The sequence below is a fragment of the Pan troglodytes genome, chromosome 16 (assembly GCF_028858775.2).
Source record: "Pan troglodytes isolate AG18354 chromosome 16, NHGRI_mPanTro3-v2.0_pri, whole genome shotgun sequence".
In the NCBI taxonomy this organism is placed as follows: Eukaryota; Metazoa; Chordata; class Mammalia; order Primates; family Hominidae; genus Pan; species Pan troglodytes.
In genome coordinates, this window is record NC_072414.2 from 55,564,372 (window position 1) to 55,587,675 (window position 23,304).

The 23,304-nt window shown below is 39.7% G+C and overlaps 1 protein-coding gene and 1 long non-coding RNA gene across 13 annotated transcripts in view; one reads left to right on the forward strand and one right to left on the reverse strand.

The window, feature by feature from the left end:
• USP3 (ubiquitin specific peptidase 3) overlaps nt 1-18,820 on the forward strand; it is an 88,612-nt gene extending 69,792 nt beyond the window's left edge. For 6 of the 10 annotated variants that reach the window (XM_016928337.4, XM_063795117.1, XM_054667656.2 and 3 more), the window contains 6 exons: nt 1,432-1,538; nt 1,709-1,789; nt 15,643-15,761; nt 16,040-16,153; nt 16,282-16,349; nt 18,017-18,820. In XM_016928337.4, the coding sequence (XP_016783826.1) occupies nt 1,432-1,538; nt 1,709-1,789; nt 15,643-15,761; nt 16,040-16,153; nt 16,282-16,349; nt 18,017-18,182 (655 nt within the window). In that variant the 3' untranslated portion in view covers nt 18,183-18,820. Of the gene's footprint in view, nt 1-1,431; nt 1,539-1,708; nt 1,790-15,585; nt 15,762-16,039; nt 16,154-16,281; nt 16,350-18,016 lie in introns of all 10 variants that reach the window. The other 4 variants (XM_016928336.4, XM_016928339.4, XM_054667654.2 and 1 more) reach the window with 1 other exon arrangement.
• The window catches only part of LOC104002339 (uncharacterized), a 94,631-nt gene that overhangs the window by 66,388 nt on the left and 4,939 nt on the right, over nt 1-23,304 (reverse strand). For all 3 annotated transcript variants that reach the window (XR_001710004.3, XR_001710003.4, XR_001710002.3), the window contains exons 2-3: nt 22,069-22,160; nt 16,167-16,438 (exon numbers count right to left, since the gene is read on the reverse strand). This is a non-coding gene — a long non-coding RNA (uncharacterized LOC104002339). The remainder of the gene's footprint in view (nt 1-16,166; nt 16,439-22,068; nt 22,161-23,304) is intronic.

Below are 23,304 nucleotides of genomic sequence, written 5' to 3' on the forward strand. Positions count from 1 at the left end.
AATAGAATTGCTTGAGTAGGTTTTGTCATCATTGCAGTAGGTTTAACTTAAAGTGGCCTAGAAAATACACTTCAGTGTTTAGGAGTAATTGATTCAAGTGACAGAAACTACCTTATATTGCTATTAGCAAAAAAGAGCGTGTATTGGCTCAAGTAACTCTGTAAGTGCACGAAGGCTAATAGGCAAGTGTTCATGTAGTACTATTAATGATAGCAAACAATTGAAAGAGCTGTGTTAAGAACAGATATTCAGGCCAGACCAGCAGTATGACCTTGGACTAACTTAACCTCAGCGTCCTCATCTACAACATGGGGCTAACAGTAGCTACTTTACAGGTGTGTTGTGAAGATTAATTGATTGAATAGATGGAAAGAATGTGCTTGGAATGGAGCCTGCGTGTAGTAAGTGCTATTATAAGTGCCTACTACTCCTGGTCTCACTGGTATGCTTTCTCAGTAGTTCTTGCTTCCATTGTATGTCCATACTCTGACACACAGTGGGGCTGTCAGGAAGAATGAGGTACCTGTTTAAGATACACACTTAGGGAAAAACATAAAAGTAAGAAGCAGGTGTAATCTGACTTCATACTAATAAAATAGTGGCAAACACTTTAAGTGCTTTATTTTTGGTAAGTGCTCTTCTAAAAGCACTTCACATACACAACTCTCTCATCTACACACTGGGCCTCTGTGGTGGGTACTCTTCCTGTATTCCTGTTTTATATCTGATGGAGCAGAGGCATAAAAAGGTTAAATAACATTAGGGCAGGTGGTTTTGAAAATTGTTCTTAAAACAGTATATTCTTCATCTCCACAAGGAAATTATTTGCAGTATTAAGTGAGCTTTTTAAAAAGTGTTTTCCGCAGTAATATCCAGAATTTTCAATTGTGAAGTCTTACTTCCAGCAGTAATTACTAAATCTGTATTAAATTCCTTTACTTCCCTTTCCCCAAATCTGACAGATGGCTGTATAAAAACTCTAAAACTATCTCAGATCAAGGATGTTCAAAGTCAAGTAATTGTGAGAGTTCCCTGTAATGTAAGAGGCCTTGCAAAGATTCCAATACAAGGCAGTTTCATCCTTTTGAGGCCTAACTTGGGGAGGAAATGGAAGGAGTCATGTTGCCCTGTGCAGAGTCATGCATGTGATCTGTGTTATGATAGCAAATGGCCAGTGTTAGTTACTCTTGGGGAAAGTAGTGGGATTGGCTGAGGGCATTGGGGGAGGCCAGTGTAGCTTAAACCTTTTATTTAGTATGTGTCTGTATGGTTTTGAAATTTTTATACTGTTTTTTAACTTAGAAATAAATGACTTAAATATTCCCTCAAAGGCAGTCATCTGTAGGGGCTTTAACAAATATTTGTAGTTTTTTAAATGTCAAAGAGATGGCTTCTTACTGAGATATTTTCCTATGTGGTGATTTTGTTTAGAAATGGAGCATCTACTGTTGTCACGGCTATATTCGGAGGCATTCTCCAAAATGAGGTTAACTGCCTCATATGTGGGACAGAATCTAGAAAGTTTGATCCATTCCTAGGTAAGATACATGTGGCATGTGGATATATAATATTTTATTAAAATAAATTTAATGTTTCCTTCAAAAAATAAGTGTAAAGAGAAATCTAGAAATACATCAGTTTGTGAAATTATTTTGAATGGACATATATGCCTTTAACAGCTCTCTGTTTACCTCTCTCTCCTTTTAAGACCTTTCATTAGATATTCCAAGTCAGTTCAGAAGTAAGCGCTCTAAGAATCAAGAAAATGGACCAGTTTGTTCGTTACGAGGTAAAGATACTTGAATGTTCTAAAAAATTTTTTTCTTTAAATAATTGAATAGATTGATAAGCTTCATCTATATGTGGTATCTTTAATTAATATCTTTAATGAGTCTGTGTTGTAACTTAACAAAAGTCAAACTTGAATGTCTTTTCCTACTCCCCAAAATGTTATTGAATAAGAATGTGTGCCATAAGATATTGTGTGAAGCATAAAATATTTCTCACCTTTTTCTTCTTTTTAATACTGACTTTAAAATAGAAGGTCTGTAGCAAAAGTTTTTCTGACCAAATGAAACAGAAGTTATTCTGTGGTTATCCCACTAGCATCTATAGGAAGAAAGAATACTCAGCAGAGTTTTATAAATTATGGTATTACGTATTCTGTTGCCTAATAGTTTGAGAAATCTATGGATGATATAACTGCTGCTTAAGCCTGAGGCCCTGCTTTTAAGACTGTTAAAATTCACATGTATTTAGGGAGATTTGAACATATTTTTTGCTTGATGAGTACTAGCTACTGTAATCAAGGCAGAAGACCTTATTTAAAATTTTATCCTAGACCATAAGTGTACAGACAGGTCACAATTAAAATGACTAATTGTTCTTGCTAGTTATATAAAGAAGCTAGGATAGATGAAAGAGGCCGAGTCTGTATTTTATCAGAAACTCTACACTGAAGCTAACAGTTTCTACTCTGATTTGTATGTTCACTAAAAGTAATTCTCTTTTCTCTTCTCTATTTTAGGGAGAATTGTCATGATGGTTTTTGTTTTTTTTTTTTTTTTACAAAACAAACTGCACTGTCCAATATGATAACCACGAGTCATGTAGCTATTAAAATTAAATTAATTAAAATTTAAAATTCTGTTGCTTAATCACACTTGAACCACATGTGCTCAGGAACCACATGTGGCTAGTAGGGGGCTCCTGCATTAGACAGCACTACCCTAGGATCAGATCATCCTAGTAGAAATAAAACTTTTGTTGGAGAAGGGCTAGGCTTCTCTGTGCTACTGGCATTCTATGTAATGTGAGGCATTTGGCTTATTAGAAGCAGCAGAGGTCTCAGACACTTGTAGCACTGTTGCTCAGGTAGTTTCTAGAAATCTGTCAGATGATACGTGGGATGACTAGACTACACTCCAGTAAGGAACCAGAGCAACTCTGTATATGAAACATTTTGTAGATGCTCTTAGTTTGTTCCTTACCTACACAACCAGTGTTGATTGTCTCCTTAACAGGAATACAGAAGAAAAAGCCCCACTCCACTTCTCTGCAAAATATATGGCTATAGTATGTGTCTCCAAAACTGTTTTTGGCCTGTTTGAGATTAAGAAAATATCACAGTATGCTTGATATTGTCAAATGTCACACATTTTCTCTTTATATCTAGGGCATGTGAGTACATGCTAACTTAATCATAAATATCTGAATATCTGGTTATTTACAGTGGAAGTCAGAATTAAAGGAATTAGCCTCAAACTGTATCATTTTATAAACTCTTCAATAAGAACAGTAATAATCACATTAGTTTAAAAACTGTTCCTCGCTATAAATACATGGATATATATCTGAACAATACTTTTTTTTTTTTTTTTTTTTTTTTGAGACTGAGTCTTGCTCTGTTGCCCAGGCTGGAGTGCAGTGGCACGATCTTGGCTCACTGTAACCTCCGCCTCCCAGGTTCAAGTGATTCTCCTGGCTCAGCCTCCTGAGTAGCTGGGACTACAGGCGTATGCCACCACACCTGGCTAATTTTTGTATTTTTAGTAGAGACGAGGTTTTGCCATGTTGGCTAGGCTGGTCTTAAACGCCTAACCTCAAGTGATCCACACCCCTTGGCTTCCTAAAGTGCTGGGATTACAGGCATGAGCCACCGCACCCAGCCTGAACAGTACTTTCTGATGTTTAACGAAACTTAGTAAATCCAGATGATCTTTGGCTAGAAGACTCAGAGACACTAGTTTGTTTAGGCTTCTTTCCTTGCTTCCTTCCTTTTTTCTATGTTGTTTCCCTCATTCTGAGTTGGTTCTATATGTAGTTCTCATTGACTTTCATAACATTTCAGTTACGACTTATCCCAGAATAGTTTAATATCAAGCAGAGTCTCACTTCTCGAGCCCATCCAGGAGGAGAGTGCATGACACAGCTTATAGATGGCTGATTTTTCCCCAAACAAGAAAAGTGGCAAGTGGCATCTGCCTTGCATCCCACGGAGTATTTTTCTTGGCACAGAATCCTTGAAATCTGATGTGATTGGTATTAGCTTCAGGGGGCCCAGAACATCCCAAGTAGTTTAGGGTTTGGCTGGAAACATGTTTCCTGTATTCTCAGCTGGCTTTTGTTTGAATCCTCAGGCTTGATTTTTATTTAAGAGCTTATTGTCGGCTTTAAAAAGTCGATGACAGGGTCTGGTACCTCCTCACTGTGTTTTTGTTGACCACCCTTATCATTAAGGGCACTTCTCTTCTTGGACATCCAGAATGTCATGGACTTCAGTTGACTGACACACCTTTCTTTATTTACTGGAGATGGAGACTTGTGATTACCTAGTATGTCTTCTACATGCTTTGAGTCCACCTGGCAAGAACTACTTGTGTACTTTTTGGATTTGTAATTGTTAAGCTTAGTTTTCCTTTAGAAAGGAAAAGTGATGGTGAGAAAGACCCATCTTAAATAACTTAAGTAACTTTTGAAATTAACTAAAAATATGCATATTGCAAAAGGCATTAAATAACCCCAGTTCTAAAACCTGACAAAGATACCGTGAAAAAGAAAATGTAGTTTGATCTCACTTATATTATAGATCGAAGAATCCTAAATAATTAGCAAATACAACTCAGTAGTGTACTAAAACAATAATATTCAGAGATCAAATAGGACTGATTTAATACTAGAAATATAAGTAGGTGAAAACAAATCAAAATGCCCTAATAGGCCAAATGCTTAGGCACAGTGGCTTATGCCTGTAGTCCCAGCACTTTGGAAGGCTAAGGTGGGAGCATTGCTTGACCCCAGGAGTTTGAGACCAGCCTGGGCAACATAGTGAGACCCTGTCTGTACAAAGAAAAAGAAGGCCGGGCGTGGTGGCTCACGCCTGTAATCCCAGCACTTTGGGAGGCCAAGGCAGGCGGATCATGAGGTCAGATCGAGACCATCCTGGCCAACATGGTGAAACCCCGTCTCTACTAAAAATACAAAAATTAGCTGGGCGTGGTGGGGAGTACCTGTAACCCTAGCTATTTGGGAGGTTGACCCAGGAGAATAGCTTGAACCAGGGAGTCAGAGGTTGCAGTGAGCTGAGATCGTGCAACCGCACTCCAGCCTGGTGACAGAGCAAGACTCCGTCTCAAAATAAATAAAATAATAAGAAAAATTAACTGGGCATGGTGGTATATGCCTATAATCCGAGCTTCTTGGGAGGCTTAGGCAAGGAGGATCACTTGAGCCCAGGAGTTGGAGGCTGCATTGAGCCTGCACTGCTCCTGTACTCTAGGCCTGGGTGAGAGAGTGAGACCCTGTCTCAAAAAAAAAAAAAAAAAAGTCCAAATAGATACTGATAAAATCCCAAATATATTACTGATTAAAAGGAGAAGAAAGGGGTGGGTGCAGTGTAGTCCCAGCACTTTGGGAGGCCAAGATGGGCAGATCACTTGAGGCTAGGAGTTCGAGACCAGCCCTGGCCAACATGGAGAAACCCCATCTCTACTAAAAATACAAAAATTAGCCAGGTACGGTGGCATGTGCCTGTAGTCCCAGCTCCTCGGGAGGCCAAGGCAGAATAATGGCTTGAACCGGGGAGGGAGGTTGCAGTGAGCCGAGATCGTGCCACTGCACTCCAGCCTGGACAACACAGTGACACTCTGTCTCAAAAACAAAGAGAAGAAAAAACTTTTATTAGGAATAGAAATGTTAACTTGGCCGGGCGTGGTGGCTCAAGCCTGTAATCCCAGCACTTTGGGAGGCCGAGGCGGGTGGATCACGAGGTCAGGAGATAGAGACCATCCTGGCTAACACGGTGAAACCCCGTCTCTACTAAAAATACACACACACAAAAAAAATTAGCTGGGCATGGTGGCAGGCATCTGTAGTCCCACCTACTCGGGAGGCTGAGGCAGGAGAATGGTGTGAACCCGGGAGGCAGAGCTTGCAGTGAGCCGAGACGGCGCCACTGCACTCTAGCCTGGGCGACAGAGCAAGACTCCGTCTCAGAAAAAAAAAAAGAAGAAGAAGAAAATAAGAAATGTTAACTTGATGACAGTTATTCATTAAAAGCTATCAGTGATCATCATAGTTAATGGTGAAGCACTGATGATTTTCCAATAAGGCCAGGAATAAGCCAGGAGGCCTACTGAAATATTGCTCAGATGTCTTCTGGAAGAACAAGGCAATAAACTAGGAAAAGAAATAAGAATAAATTTTAGAATGACCAAATTATTAACATTTGCAGGCAGACTGATTATATACCTAGAACATTTCAGGATAATCAGTTGGAAAATTACAAGAAATATTAACAACTATTGCCATGGAGAGTGAGACTAGGCAGGAGGACACCTGCTTTTCTAGAAGCCCTCAATTTTTAAAAAATCAAACACAAGTAATACTTTGATAAATATATTATAAACATGGAGCTAAAAAGTTCAGGCAAAAAGCCAGCTGGCTTTCTGTATGTAGCAAAATAATCTATTCACAGTAGCAATAAAAACTCAAAAGTACTTAATAAATTTAATAAGGAATATGCAATACTTTAATAAAACATCATAAAAGGACAGATAAAGCCTGAATAAAAAGAGCCACATCATATTCTTGGATGGGAAGACCCAATATGGTAGAAATGTCCATTTTCTCCCAAATTACTCCCTACATTTATTCTAATTTATTCAAAAATTCCTCTGTAAGCAGAAATTCTCAAGAAGAGCTAAAGAAGTTTCTAAAATGAAAGTAAGGTAGAAACATAGCAATGGGATAGGAAATGTCCTAGAACTACTAATATAGAGCAGGTGCTAATGTAAAATATTTATGCAAATTTACAATATGCCAAAGAATGTCAAATCAGTGGGACGAATAAGAAATTAGGCAATAAATGGTGTTAGTGTAAATGAAAATTAATTTGGGAAAACATTAATTTCCTCCCTGCCTCATATCCTTTCCCTGATTAATTTGAGGTTTCAATATTTAAATGTGAAACATAAAACCACAGGACACTATAGGAAAGCATCTTTATGATCTTGTCATAGGGGAGAGCTTTCTAAGCCAGAACCTATAATGGGAAACGTTTCATAAATTTAATTGAGCAATGGTAAAAGACCATAAACAAAGTGGAAAAGAGATGATAAACTTGAGACAAATATTTGGACATATATGAAAAAGGTGACTTGGGCAGAGTACATGAGTAAGATATAAATGATCATTATAACATCTAAAAAGTGTTAATCCTCACTTATATTCAAGAAAATGTAAGTAAAACAAGATTGGTGAAAAGGGTAAAGATGGATGTCAGTGGAAGAGGACACTCATGTTGTTGTTATAAGTCTATTGGCATGGTTGTTTTTGGAGGTAGTGATCACCATTTTTAATAGGCATTTCCTTAGACATACTAATTTCACTTACAAGGGTGGACAATAATATGTGTAAAAGATTTTAAACACTTTGTTATTGAAAAAAAATCAAACAATTTAAATGTCCACCAGTAGGGCACTGGTTTAATAAATTGCATTATGTGGCAATTAAGAAAGATAAAGTTGACCAGTAACTATGCCATAGAAACATAGCTACAAAATATTGTGTAGTAAAAAACTGTCCATGGAAATATGTGTGTGGAATAATTCCATTTGTGTAAGATAAAAAACATTTATATGAGTGTTAAAATTCTTAAACAGCATACACTGTGCTGTTCACAGTGATTATCTCAGGGAAGTGGGATTCAGGAGGGAAATGGAACTATGAATTATTTTTTTCATTTGTTTTAACCGATGTGTGTCACCTTTATAATACCTATTTGGGGGATAGTAAAAAATGCATATTAACTTAATGTATACTTCAAACTACTGCTTTGCTAAATTAAATTTATATAGTATATAAAGTTGACCTAATAACTAACTTCAACAAACCAGCTTTATTTCCTGCTTTCCATAGAGATGCTGTTTTAACAGTTTATATCATGTGGAAGACTGACGGTTGTGAAATACATGCCCTGAAATCTTTGAGAATCTTAAGAGTTTCAGAAAGTGGTGCATATATATATATATATATATATATATATATATATATATGAATGAATATATTATATAAGCATATATACTTATTATTTTAATATTTATATATATTTTTTCTTTTTAGGAAATGCAGTAAAGTACAAATGAAACATTAAGCAGCTTCCTCAGATCCTTACTGAAATGTGAACAATGGATAGCTAGTAGACTCTTTTTGAGATGGAGTCTTGCTCTGTCACCCAGGCTGGAGTGCAGTGGCACAATCTTGGCTCACTGCAACCTCCACTTCCCAGGTTCAAGCGATTCTCCTGCCTCAGCCTCCCGAGTAGCTGGGATTGCAGGCACAAGCCACCATGCCCAGCTAATTTTTGTACTTAATGGAGATGGGGTTCACCATGTTGGCCAGGCTGGTCTCGGACTCCTGACCTCGAGTGATCTGCCTGCCTCGGCCTCCCAAAGTGCTGGGATGACAGGCGTGAGCCACCGTGCCTGGCTGCTAATAGACTCTTTACAGGCCATATAATTCACTTCCACATGTGAGCTCTGAGGTGAAATTCACACTCATGCTGCTGCAAAATATTAAACTGAGGTACATTTCAGGGTCATTCAGGCTTTTCAAATAGTTAAAATAGCAGTTGCCAAATCTGTGAATGTTAAGGGTATGTTGTATCTAGATAGTCTTCCCCTTAAAGAAATATATGTCCATGTGTTTATATGTGTGTTTGTGTTGGTTTGTGTGTGTGTGTGTTTTTAGATGGAGTCTTGCTCTGTTGCCCAGGCTAGAGTGCAGTGGTGCAATCTTGGCTCACTGTAACCTCTGCCTCCTGGTTCAAGCAATTCTTCTGCCTAAGCCTCCTGAGTAGCTGGGACTACAGGTGTGCAGCCACCACACCCGGCTAATTTTTTTTCTTTTTTTTTTTTCTTTTGCATTTTTGGTATAGACAGGGTTTCACCATATTGGTCTGGTCTCAAACTCCTGACCTCACCCGTCTCAGCCTCCCAAAGTGCTGGGATTACAGGTGTGAGCCACTGTGCCCGGCCCATATGTTTGTTTTTAAAAGACAGGGTCTCACTCTGTTGCCCAGGCTAGAGTGCAGTGGTGGGATCATGGCTCACTGCAGCTTCAACCTCTTAGTCTGAGGTGATCCTCCCACCTCAGTCTCCTGAGTAGCTGGGACTACAGGCACATGCTGCAATGCTTGTGTGTTTTGTATTTTTTGTAGACACAGGGTTTCACCCTTTTGCCCAGGCTGGTCTTGAATTCCTAGGCTCAAATGATCCTCCACCTCAGCCTCCCAAAGTGCTGGGATTACAGGCGTGAGCCACTATGCCTGGCCTGTATGTTTTAATAATGGTTTTCTTTATACATATGTTTATTGAAGAATTTGGAGAAAGCTCAAAAAAGTAAAAAGAGGAACATATACATCCCTTATAAGCTTATCATTCAGACATACTGTAGTTCAGAAATTTTATGTTTAGAAACTGTGATTTAAAAGTTGTTTTTTAGGGCCGGGTATGGTGGCTCATGTCTGTGATCCCAGCACTCTGGGAAGCTGAGGATTACAAATAGGCATTAGGTTTCTGGGGATGCTCAGGTAACTTTTTAAAACCCATGAAGAGATGACAGTGGTAGTGGAGATTGTTCTCTACTAATCCAACTAGGGTTTACTATAATAGCACTTTCTTAGGGGAACTCCCCAGGAGGCCCTACTGGGCACACCAGTCTCCTTACCTTCTGCTTTGGCTGTGATCCTGAGGATGTCCCCACCTCTTGGCAGGCAGTACCAAAAGGGAGAACAGAGAGGGGTTCTCAAGGCAGTTAGGGCCACCATTTTTTAAACTGAGGGTTTGAAAAACCAGGCTCAGCTTATATTGCCTCTTTATGAATCATCTTATGGGCCTGACCTGATCATGTCTATTCCTTTTTGGTATCTCATGTGGTCTTAGAAGAAAAGGACTAACTTTCCATTATCTTGTGCATAAATCAGCAGGGAGACCACTACATGGTCACCTTGTAAGTTTAAGCAACTCAAAAAGGCAGGGAGGAAGAAAATGTTGGAAAGCAAGAAGATGCTGGAAGATGTTGGGAGAAGGCATAAAGAACCTCCTTTGCATTGGAGAGAAGATGAGGACAGGAAGGAAGGCTGCGAGAGGTGCTTTGGTTTCAGAAAAGGAGCAGGGTGATGGCAGGGGCTTTGCCTGGCAGGTAGAAGGAACAAGAGAGCAGTCTAGTACTTATGTGCATTTCACATAAATGCAGATGAGTTACTGTGAAATGTTGATAGATTCTTTCAGTAATCTCAGTGCTCCTCAGGGTATCAAATTCCTGAAATTAAAGCTTCTAAACAGTTACTAAAGGAGATTTAGAATACCACCTGCCAACTCAGTAGTAGCCCTCTGAATGACCCCATGCTTCCACACACGGGGAGACCCCTTCAGAAAGTGGGTCTGTACAGGTTAAATATAGGGGGAAAAAAAGGCTTCTCTGCTGTTGAGGCATTTCTGCTTCTCAGTGTTGTGTGGCTAGGTAGCACGGGCAACAATGTCTTGCTGGTGAATCATAAACCATCTGGCTAATGGGATGGAGAGGCTGGAGTGACAGTATTTCAGAGTCATACTCTCCCTGCCTTCTTATTTGCCTGTGAAAGTTTCAAGCAGACATTGTCAATTAAAAAAAATGAGCTAGGCACAGTGTGGCTCATGCCTGTAATCTCAGCTACTGGGGAGGATTGCTTGAGCCCAGGAGTTTGAGGCTGCAGTGAGCTATTTTATACTCCAGCCTGCGTGACAGAGGAAGAAGACCTTGTCTCTTAAAACAATTTTTTTAAAAATTGTGGTAAAATATACATAGAATAAAATGTAACATTTTAACTGTCTTAAGTGTGTAATTCAGTGGCATTAAGCACACCCAAAATATTATACAACCATTACTACTTGTAAAAATTTTTGTCATCCTAAACAGAAACTCTGTACCGATTAAACAGTAACTCACTACTTTTCCTCTCTTGTTCCCAGTAACTCTTATTGTATCCTCTATGAATTTGTCTATTCTAGGCACCTCATATAAGTGGAATCATACTATATTTATCCTTTTGTGATTGGCTTAACTTAGTGTATTTTCAGGGGTCATCCATGTTGTAAGCATGTCTCAGAATTTACTTCCTTTTTGAGGCTTAATATTCTCTGGTATGTATAGACTACATTCTGTTTATCCATTCATCTGTTGACGACACTTGGGTTTTTCCCACCTTTTGGCTATTATAAATAATGCTGCTATGAACACTGGTGTAGAAGTATCTGAGTTCCTGCTTCCAGTTCTTTTGGGTATATACCTAAGAGTGGAATCACTGAATCATAATTCTGTTTAACTTCTGGAAGTACTGCCAAACTTTTCCACAGTGGCTGTACCATTTTACATTCCCACCAGCAAGGTACAACGGTTTTGTTTTGTTTTGTTTTTTTGAGATGGAGTCTCGCTCTGTCGCGCAGGCTGGAGTGCAGTGGCGTGATCTCAGCTCGCTGCAACCTCCACCTCCCAGGTTCACGCCATTCTCCTGCCTCAGCCTCCCTAGTAGCTGGGACTGCAGGCACCTGCCACCATGCCCGGCTAATTTTTTGTATTTTTAGTAGAGATGGGGTTTCACTGTGTTAGCCACGATGGTCTCGATCCTCCTGACCTCGTGATCTACCCGCCTCGGCCTCCCAAAGTGCTGGGATTACAGGTGTGAGGCACCGCACCCAGCCGGTACAAAGGTTTTAATTTCTCCACTTGCTAGCTAACACGTTATTTTCTGCTTTTGTTTTTGTCTTTTAAATAACAGCCATCCTAGTAACTGTGAAGTAGTATCTCACTATGGTTTTGATTTGCATTTCCCTAGTAATTGTGATGTTGAGCATCTTTTTATGTGTCTGTTGGTCATTTGTGCCTCTTTGGAGAAAAGTCTATTAAAGTCCTTTCCCCATTTTTGAATCAGTTTGTTGCTGAGTTTTAGGAGTTCTTCATATATTGTGGCCATTAATCCCTTATCCAGATACATGATTTGCAAATATTTTTCTCCCATTCTGTGGTTCTCTTTATAGTATCCCTCAATACACAATTTTTTAATTTTGATAAAGTTCAGCTTATCTATTTTTTCTTTTGTTGCCTGTGCTTTGGGTGTCATATCAAAATCATTGCCAAATCTAATGTCATGAAGCTTTTCCCCTACATTTTCTTCTAAGAGTTTTATAGTTTTAAGACTTATGTTTAAGACCTTTGATCTATTTAAATTTTTGTATATGGTGTAAGAGTCCAACTTAATTCTTCTGCATGTTGATACCTAGTTTCCCCAGCACCATCTTTTGAAAAGATTGTCCTTTCCCCATTGAGTAGTCTTGTCATTCTTGTCAAAAATCAGTTGACTATATAGTAAGAGTTTTTTTCATTGGTCTGTATGTCTGTCCTTATGCCAGTGTCATGGTGTTTTGATTACTATACCTTTGTAGTAAGTTTTAAAATTGAAAGTATGAGTCCTATAACTTTGTTGTTCTTTTTCAAAATTGTTTTGGCTATTCAGGATTCCTTGAGAGTCCATGTGAGTTTCAGGATGGGTTTTCTATTTCTGCAGAAATTTCTATTGGGATTTTGAGAAGAATTGCATTGGATCTGTAGGTTGCTTTGGGTAGTAATAATCATGTTAACAACATCAAGTCTTCCAGTCTATGAATGCAGGATGTCTTTAAAAATTTCTTTCAGCAATGTTTTGTAGTTTTCAGGTATAAGTCTTTTGTCTCCTTAAATGTATTCCTAAGTACTTTATTCTTTTTGATGCTACTATAAATGGAATTATGTTAATTTCATTTTTGGAAATACCTAACAATGAATACATTGTTAGTGTATAGAAATGCAGCTAATTTTTGTGTGTTGATTTTGTATCCTGTCTTTTCATTCCCTTACAGTATCTTTTGCAGAGCAAAAATTTTTAATTTTAATGAAGTCCAACTTATAAATCCTTCTTTCATGGATTGTGCCTTTGGTGTTGCATCTAAAAAGCCATTGTCAAATGCAAGGTCATCTGGATTTTTTCCTATGTTATCTTCTAAAAGTTTTATACCTTCAATCCACTTTATTTGTTTTTGTGGAGGGTATAAAAGTCTGTGTCTAGAATTTTTTTTTTTTTTTTGGCATGTGAATGTCTTTCAATTTTGTTCTTCTTCAATGTTGTATTTGCTATTCTTGGTCTTTTGCCATTCCATAATAAACTTTAGAGTAATTTTGTCACCATCCACAAAATAATTTACTGGTTTGAGATTGCACTGAATCTATAGATGAAGTTGACATCAATATAGAATAACTGACATCAATAGTGAGTCTTCCTATCCATGAATACAGGATGTCTTTATGTCTTAAAATTTCTTTCAGCAACATTTTATAGCTTTCAGGTAGTTAATTGTTTAACTGTAGGGTTTTACATGAGATCATGTGATCTGTCAGCAGAGATAATTATACTTTTTCCTTTTCATTTTGGATGCTTTTTTTCTTGCCTAATTGCTTTAGCTAAAACTTCCAATATTATGTTGAACAGAAGTGGCAAAAGTGAGCATCCTTGTCTTCCTGATCTTGGAGGAAAAGCTTTCAGTCTTTCACCATTGAGTGTGATATTCACTGTGGGTTTTCATATATGGCCTTTGTCATGTTGAAGTTCTCCTTTTTTCTAGTTTGAGTGTTCAAATGATGATTTTAAATGTGGAAAATTCTGTGTTTCCTTTCCTTATTTCTTATTCTCCCTATGACCCCCGCTGTCCCTGCCAAGGCCATAGCTTTTTACATGATGTAACAAATACTTGCTGAAGAAAGCATCCATGACTTCAACTGCAGAGCTAACAAGCACCACAGTGATCAGTCTGAAGGGATTATTAGTGCCAGCCAGCCAGTCTGCTGTGTAGTCAGTGCTCTTTCTTTGTAGCCAGAGATGTAGGACTTGGGAGGCTCCTGAGAACAGCATCACTCTATTTGCAAGTTTGGTTGTAATGTCTGAGACTTGCTTCAGGAAATGTAATGTCAAAATATAATACATCCTTTCCCAGGAACCATCATTGACATAAAATAGCAGGTTGAGCAGGTTGGCAATGTAGTATTTGTGGGAAATTGAGGAAAGAATGGTTAACTGTCCACTGGAGGTTGAGAAAGTCTCAAAGAAGTGAGAATTGAGTTGCAGGGAGGCGAGAATTGAGTTGTAGGGAGGCAGGCATAGGAATGTGCCTTCTAGGTACTAGGATCAGGCAACAAAGGCATATTCAAGACTGTCTAGTCCTCTGCCACACCTTGCCTCCACTAACTTTCCCTGAAGGGGTGCTGTCTACTACTGTCACGGACACAAAGGCTGACTATGGCCTGGAAACTTGAGTACAGAGACAAGAGCGCTTTTCTGTACACAGCTAGGTTTCTGCTTGCTACCCAACTTTAATATGTTATTTAAAGATACATACATGTTCTATAAAGACAAATGATTAACATAAAAGTCAGGATAATGGCTACTTCTGGGCAGAGGAAGGGGAATTATCTTTGGTAAGAAGCACATGGCCACACAGGTTGTCCACTGCACAACTCTAGGAGAGGCCGTGCACAGAGACCCTGGCTCCTTGAGTACTCGAGAAAATCCAAGTGTGGGGTCCATAGGCATTCATATTTTTTTCTACAGAATAACGTGTATTTTATATAGATTTATGAATATCTGATTGCATCAGGAATTGGCACAGGGGCCAGAGAGTAAATACAGTAAGTCTTCATTTAATGTCATCAGTAGGTTCTGGGAAACTGCAAGTTTAAAGCAAAATGACATACAGCAGGTCCTCCAATAATAGTTTCCTTTAACGTTTAGTTATAACATTGATGAGAAAAAAGTGGTTTATCATTGCTTCACATAAGGTCACAATTTTCAAGAACCTGTCATGATATTAAGTGAAGATTTACTGTGTTTTAGGCTTTGCACCACATAAGGTCTCTGCCCCAGTGACTCAGTTTGGTGTAGTGTAAAAGCAGCCAGACAATAATGTAAACAAATGGGCATGGCTGTGTTCCAGTGAAACTTTATTTACAAAACCAGGTGGCTGGCTGGATGTTTTAGGACTGTAGTTTACTAAACCCCAGGTTACACAATTACATCTTTAAATGAAAAAAAATGTAGCTGTGATTTATCTAGGAACTGAGAGTATAGCGTCTGGACAGAGAAGGTTGATAGTGTAGCCTTCTGTGATCTATGTTTATTTTTAAATTATCTAAATTTGACTTTTTTTTATGAGTTTGGAGCTTTGTCCTGTATAATGTAACATATTGACAGAAAACTACAATTGAAACTTTAAATTCATCAGGAAACCATTTTATCAGAATTATCCAGATGAATTATCATTAATAGTAAAACCAACATAATTGATCATCACCAGATGTCAGGCATGATGCCAGGTGCTCTACACGTTATTTCTCTTCCTTACAATAGTTCTTCAAAGTAGGTATTATTTTTTTGTCTCCAGTTTGCAATTGAGAAAGGTTAACTTTTCTAAGGTCGTATAGCTAATAAAGCTGAGATTTTAAACCTGGGTCTTTTTTCTACAGTACATTGCCTCTACAAAAGGCATCTTGTTTTAATGCTGCCAAAATCAATTTGTTTAGATTGTCTTCGCAGTTTTACCGACTTAGAAGAACTTGATGAGACAGAGTTATATATGTGCCATAAATGCAAAAAGAAACAAAAGTCCACAAAAAAGTTTTGGATTCAAAAACTACCCAAGGTGAGTGTTGAATTTTGAGTTATGAAGCAATTTCAATGGGAAAATGCTTGACTGCTAAGACCATGTCTATAACTTTACACTATGTGAACTGTTCTGTATTTGTCTCTAGGATTTTCAGTAAAAGCTAAACCCCTTACAGAATGAATGCATAAGGTATGCATGGAAGAATGATTGATAGGGCAGCTAAAATGTTATTTACTGAACTGATAGTAGTATCAAACTTTGACTGAAAGGTAAATTAGGTGTTCACAATCTTTGACCTCATCTCTATCCTCCAGGTGCTATGCTTACATTTGAAAAGATTTCATTGGACAGCATATTTAAGAAATAAAGTTGATACATACGTAGAATTTCCACTGAGAGGCCTAGACATGAAATGCTACTTACTAGAGGTAAGGTGGTTACCTTTTTAGCATGGTGAAAAAATGGCTCTTCAGTAAGATTGTCATCACATGGAGAGGGTAGAGGTCATCGAGATACTGATGTCATTGACCACTGCTCCTTCTTCCTTGTTCTGTAGCCTGAGAACAGTGGCCCGGAGAGCTGCCTGTATGACCTCGCCGCTGTGGTGGTGCACCATGGTTCCGGGTGAGTACAACAGCCAGCTTCTGGTGGGTGGGAATACCTGGTGGCCAGCCCAATGACCTGCAGTTTTGTACCACTCTTGCTAGTTCTTCCTAAAAAATGGATTCAGATAAAGTAGGTGAAATTTCCTTCAGTTTTGGTGCAGAAGAGTACTCCTCAGATGATGTTGTGAAGGCTTAAGGGAAGGTAAATAAAAGTGAAATGAAGAATGGTTCATTTGAACCCAGTATTTACGACCCAGTCTTATTTGTCCACAAACTCCAAAGTTGCTTATTCGTTTACCAATTGAAATTTAAATGGGGCAAAAGGGGAAATTACTTGGAATAACTTACTCCATATCATCTACTTTAAAGACTCATTTTAAGTCTTGTTTAAAAACATTAATTTTTTCCCCTGAAAGTTTGTATGAGGGGTCTAACCTTCTGGTTTTTGGTTTGAGAGTGGCTATTTTACCTTCAAACTTAAGACTACTATATGTGGGCAGACGACTATCCATGTTGAAAATCCTTTTCCCACAGAGCTGTGTTAAAGTAACATCTACACTCACATAGTGTTATGAATGACAAGTCTGATTCTCACTACTTTACAGGCACCTGGCTTTTTTCTCCTTGGAGTGTATTCCTGCTTGGTAGTTGGTAGGGACACTTTTAATTTGGTGCCTTCAGCTCATGAAACTCTTTATACTGTAGGTCTGAAATCATTTGTTCTCTGTACCCCTATTATATGCCTAGTGAATTTCCTGGATCTCTCTTCCACATGTCTTAAATACTCTAATGATTTCTGTCTGTGTTTCTAAAGACTGCCATGGCCTACTTTTCCAAATCACCAATTTGGGTTTCATCTGTATCCAAATAAAACATTAGCTCCTCCATAAAATATTTATATTAAATCAGTCACATTTTTCTGACAACTTTTTCGTAACAGCCTATTCTTGTTTTATGATTGCACTATCTTTTTGAAACTATTAGCACTAATTTAAAAATGTAAAGTTCTCTTAGGTTTTCTGCATTCAATTCCTCAGGGTTGATTGCCTTACTTGTTCTTCCTGGTATTTCTTTCCCCTCAAAAATGTGATTTTGTAGGCATGCAAAAGGCTTATTTTTAAAATTTGGTTTTGGTGGTTTACTTGGAATCATAGTAAATGATGAGATGGATCTTTATTATTTAGATGGATCTTTATTATTTAAATAGGGTTTTCCTGGCACCTACAAAGGTCTGTTCTAGCTGCAGGCCTTCCGTCTGACTTGGAGGACTGACTCCAGCGTTCTGTGTGTGAGTGGGTGGGTCATGCTGATAGGGTAGAGCCCCTGATGACCACAGTGTCAGGGAAGGGTGCCCTTCTTTGTTAAGCTTAGTTTTTTCCTAAGATTCTGATGGGAAAACCTGGTACCTAGTTTTCCATGTTTCCGTAGGCCTTGACCTGTGCTTGTTAGGTTGAGAGTTCCTCATCTCTGTTTTCTCCATTAGTCCAGGGCCATCTGCTTTGTGTTTTAGCAAACTCTCGATTTCTGGTCAGTTTGGAGGAAGGTAAAAACATTAATTTAACAAGCATCTTAAATCAAAAGTCTAGGATGTATTCTTATTAAAATTTAAATCTAACATTATATAGTTGTACAGGTCTCTTTGTGATTTCTGAGGTTCTTTTTTCCTTTGGTCTTTTGCCTTTACAGGGTTGGTTCTGGACATTACACAGCATACGCAACTCACGAAGGCCGCTGGTTCCACTTCAATGACAGTACTGTAACACTGACTGACGAGGAGACTGTGGTGAAGGCGAAGGCCTACATCCTTTTCTACGTGGAACACCAGGCCAAAGCTGGATCGGATAAACTTTAATACCTCCTCCAAATCATCATTCACCAACCATACCAGAGAAACATTTCCAGTTTTCCACAAATACTTGATACAAGATTTAATTTCATTATGCACTTTTCAATTTCCTATTTTGGGTTTAGTTTTGTCAATGGTAGTGACTTACTGAACATGGGCACCAACTAATTTTGTTGTTGTTCTACCAGAAAACCTCAGCAGATGTTTTGATTTGCTGCTTTAGTTGTAATAATTCAATTTTTATATGTAGTTGTAAGAACTTAGTCTTATTTGACTTTTTTATTTTATGTTAATGTTTTCAGTTCTCACTTTGAGGCACATTTACATCAATGCTTTTGTTCCTCTCACATGCTGAAAGCAAGATGTGTTCCTTATTGTGAAGAGCGACACAACTGCCTGCTGCCTTTCCACAGCTGTAATGGATATCAGGTTGACTCTAAATCAAGGATCATGTGTGCACAATACTTGTGGCCCACAAAATTTCACAGTGACTGCTGAGGAATCATTCTTTTTGCCTGTAAAATATAACAAAGGGCATCATTAAGTAGACCAGGTAATTACTGCTTGTCTCTCGAGGCTGCTGTCTTTATCAGCACTAACTAAATAAATTTGTTGGTTCAGTTGTACTTGTCCTGCAAATACAAGAATTACTCTCTTTGTTGGTTTTTTTGGTTTTGGGGCATACTTGTTTGCGGGGAGGTAAGATGGGAGTAAAGACCAAATACATGTAATGTTTAAAAAAAATGCTGTGACTCACTGACATGGTATAGGTGTTACCAGTGAGGTAAAGCCATGGCGTCTGCCTCCTTTTGAATCAGTATCTCATTCCCCCTTAGTTGTACCACTGGAAGTCACGACATGTCCATTATAGACTTACTGCTTGTGTTTGGCATCCGAGTCTGAGGTGTGAACCTCTGGGATTTACTTGGATCACCACCCGCACTTCAGTACTTCAGTTTATCACTTGGGGGTGTGCTTCCACAGGAGGAAATTTAGACTCTTCGCTGCTCTGGGTTTTAACACCTCTCTTTGGCCTATCCTGATTGATAGGACAAGTTGAAAATATTGTTTGAGTAAGTGGAGTTTTCGTTTTGTTTTTTGGGGGTTTTTGGAGACAAGAGTCTCTCTCTCTTGCCCAGGCTGGAGTGCAGTGGCACGATCTCAGCTCATTGCAACCTCGGCCTCCCGAGTAGCAATTCTCCTGCCTCAACCTCCTGAGTAGCTGGGATTACAGGTGCCCACCACTACACTTGGCTAATTTTTTTTTTTTTGTATTTTTAGTAAAGACGGGGGTTTACCATGTTGGCTAGGGTGGTCTCAACCTCCTGACCTCAGGTGATCCGCCTGCCTCAGCCTCCCAAAGTGCTGGGATTACAGGCGTGAGCCACCACGCCCAGCCAGTTTTGTTTTTAAAAAACAGATTTAACTCAAAGATTCAAATTTGGAACCAGAATCCCATTTAAAGAAAGCAGTTGTGGTTTCTACAAGTGTTCTAAGACAGTCCTGTGGTGGTTTTTTTTTTTTTCTTTTTTTTGGTTGGGGTGGGTGGGGGTTGGTAGACATAGCCTACCAATTCTCCACAAGGGACAAAATGTATCTTGTGTTAAGCCAATGAGACTTTCTGGCAATTTTTTTTTTTTTTTTTTAATGGAGTCTTACTCTGTCCCTCAGGCTGGAGTGCAGTGTGGCATGATCACAGCTCACTGTAGCCTCAACCTCCCAGGCTCAAGCGATCCTCCCACTTCAGCCTCGAAGTAGCTGGCACCACCACACCCAGCTAATTTTTAATGTTTTTACTAGAGATGGGGTTTCACCACGTTGCCCAGGCTGGTCTTGCACTCCTGGGCTCAAGTGATCCACCCACCTTGGCTTCCCAAGGTGCTAGCATTACAGGCATGAGCCACCATGCCCAGCCTGTTCTATTAAAAACATCTTGACCTTTTTTTTTTTTTAAGTTTATGATATAAAAACAGTCTGGTGGCTTTCCCTCAGGTTGGATATCTGAAGTTGTGGGAGCAGATGTAGCTCCATTTCCATTTTAATATTAACTGGATAAATCCCACATCTTCCCAGAACACATCTGCTAAACACTTTAACATGACAAGGAGCAAATTGCAATTATGTGTAAACTTATATCATCCAGTACAATGGCCCCTAGCCACATGTGACTGAAATTTAAATTAGAAACTCAGTGCCTTCAGTCACACTAGCCACATTTCAAGTGCTCAACACCCACATTTCAAGTGCTCAACACCCACATACGGCGTAGGACAGTGCTGGTCTAAATTTTCACTCCAAAGAATAAAACTTTGCCATCATGTTTAGGTCTTACAACTTTGAGTCCTAAAAGATAATAGGGAGATGTGTGCTTAATTTACAATGCTAAATTATATTAGGTTAAACTGTATGAAACTCTGCTATTTGACGAGTTCTGATCTACAAAAATGACAGCTCCACCTGATCTGATGTATCACACATTAACATCACATCTAATTCCACCTGAAATGTGACTCTCCTTTGATCTTGCAAAGTATCTCCTATGAATCCGGGCTCTTTTGCTTAGAAGGTAGACAGCTGTAACCTCTAACATTGATACTTCGATCTTCAGTCTCTCTGAATGGGCAGCTGTTAAACAGTAAAGGCCTGGGCAGAGTTGATGGTGAAAAAAAGCTGTATTTTTATACCAAATGGAACTTTAGCAACACGTTGGACTACTTTGTCGGGCAGAATGGTCTTCAGACAGGTGATGCTGTTGGCTTAAGAGATGAACACGTCTTCTCTCTGAATTTGTTCTTATTGGTTGGTTTTACTTGAACAGAAACGTTTGAATGGTGTGAAGATTCTTTAGAAAAGTGATTGGATCCATCTCAATTGTGCACTTGAACAGCAGTGATGTAAATGTGCCTATTTGTGTTTTCATTTTTAACTGTGCAGCCTTACCACACCTATTTTGAAAGCTGATCTTTTGTCCTCTTCAGGGCTTTTCCCTTGTGCCATGTTGTCTCCAGCAATATATGTGGCTTCTCGCTCAGAGCTTCTGCTGAGGCAGGGCCTCGCGCTGAGTCACATGGCTCCTTGGAACAAGAAAACTTTCTCAGAAGTCCCCACACGGGTGGCTGACAGAAACAGTTTGTGGCAACACAAATCTCTCTCCATGGTGGAGAAACCTTTGCTTATCCACTGTATTCTACTCAGTGTATAGTGATGACAGATGTACTAGAATTAAACCAGTCAAGTGTACTGGCCCGGGGTGAGTGTTAAATGTGTATCTCGCCTGTGGAACCTACTCAGCAGCTAGGTTTCTGGGGTTGGGGACATATTTATTTCTTAAAGCCAAACCTCTCCTTCATTGGTTTAGTGTACATAAGTCTATTTAGATACACTTATCCCACTTTAATCTCCACCAGCCCCTAAACTCTCTCCTGTACCCTCTGTTGCTGAAGTGGCCTCTTCACCTGGGCCCTGGAAAAGCCGATGGAAAAAGTCTGTTCCTGCAGCCAAGGCCTGGGTCCCAGGTGACTAGGAGTAGCCATAGGAAGGTGAGGAAGGAGAAGTGGGCATGTGGTGTCATCTGTAGTCCAAGGTCTCTGCGTCTCGTCAGTGGGTGCAATGCCTTCCCCCTCAGGTGTGAGCGTGATGGACTCTAGACTGCCTTCCATCAGTGTTGGTCATGCTATGATGTCATCATTTGCCATTAAAACCCAGTTTGTATGATGCCAAGAGGATTAATTGTGCAAGTGACTGATTCATTTAAATTGTAATCACATCCCTTTTCTGCTTCACCAACCTGAACTGTTTTTAAAAAGTATCATTAAAAGTCTGTTCTCTTTCCTTTTGACTTATTTCTGAACACCTTTTTTCAGTAGAGCCACATAAATGATGATGTACTTACTCGACTCGTGGGCCTCCTCAGTCAACAGGTAGCAAGCTCTTACAGAATCCCCACGATTTGGAGCTGCAGTACCTGGGCCAGGATGAAGTGACCTGTATGGGCAAAGTGATGGCCTGGAGATTAGTGCCTGCAGTCAGGTGCCTGAGGTCCCACTCGGCCTTGCCCAGTGAAATCACCCTCAGTCTCTTGTGACTATTGATCTTATAAAAATGAGGCCCCTTCCCTTCCCCTTTAGAGCTAGACTCTACCCTGAGGCACCAGTTTTGGGGCTCTGAGCAAAGGATACTGGTCATCTTTTAAGGTAAAACAGGCAAATAAGTGCTTTTAAATAAACATCCTGTTTACAGTAAGTTCCTATAGACTACTTCCCTGCCTCCATGCCTCCTGCAGACAGAACCCTGTTTCCACAGTCATCCTCCTTTGCCTGTTCTTGTCAGTCTTCTAAAATGGAAGACACAGGTGCCTGCAGCTCAAATTGTTATGCATCCTTGTTCCATAGGGCACATTCTCTTTTGGCAGCTGTGCTGGTCAGAGGCTGCGTGGTTGCTGTCACTGCTGCCAAACAGCATAGCTCTGGACAAGGCCAAAGGGGCAGAGCTTCGTCATCTCCTGGCTGTGCCTCAGACCCTCTGCAGCATGCAGGAGCACATTCCCCCCGGCCCTGGTAGTCTAGGATGCTTCCTGCAGCCTACCTGGAGGAACAGCAGAGGGGCAAGGCTCTAAATGTTCTCCCTGCCAATCTTTTGCCATTCCAGTTGGGCTGCAGTAGTGCAACTTGGAAGCCATGCTGAAGCACAGTGACACTCAGTGGAAGGCACAAGTACCACTCTGGCCTTGCAAGAAGTGGAAAGAACCACCTATTCCTAAGGGTCAAACCCTCTGAAAAGCATTGGTTTGAGGAGGATTGGGGAGGGAAAGTGGAGATAATGTGGCTTTCTAATAACACCACCTGTAGTTTTGCGGCATCCATTTTAAGTGGAGAAGTACACCTAGACAGAGCCTAAATTAGGGTGTCAGCTATAATTCAGAACTACATTGATGAGCTTGAAATAGCAGCAGTATCTTGCTCCCCTTCCTTGGGAAATGCTTCCTTTCGACCTCCTTGGTTTGTTTTTAAGAGAACCCCCTACTGTACTTCATCTTGGCATGGTGGAGTAATGGAGGCACAGGGGCACCAGCTGAGGCTGGCTTCTCAGGAAAGCCACTGACAATGGCTACTTTCTTCTTTGCTTGACT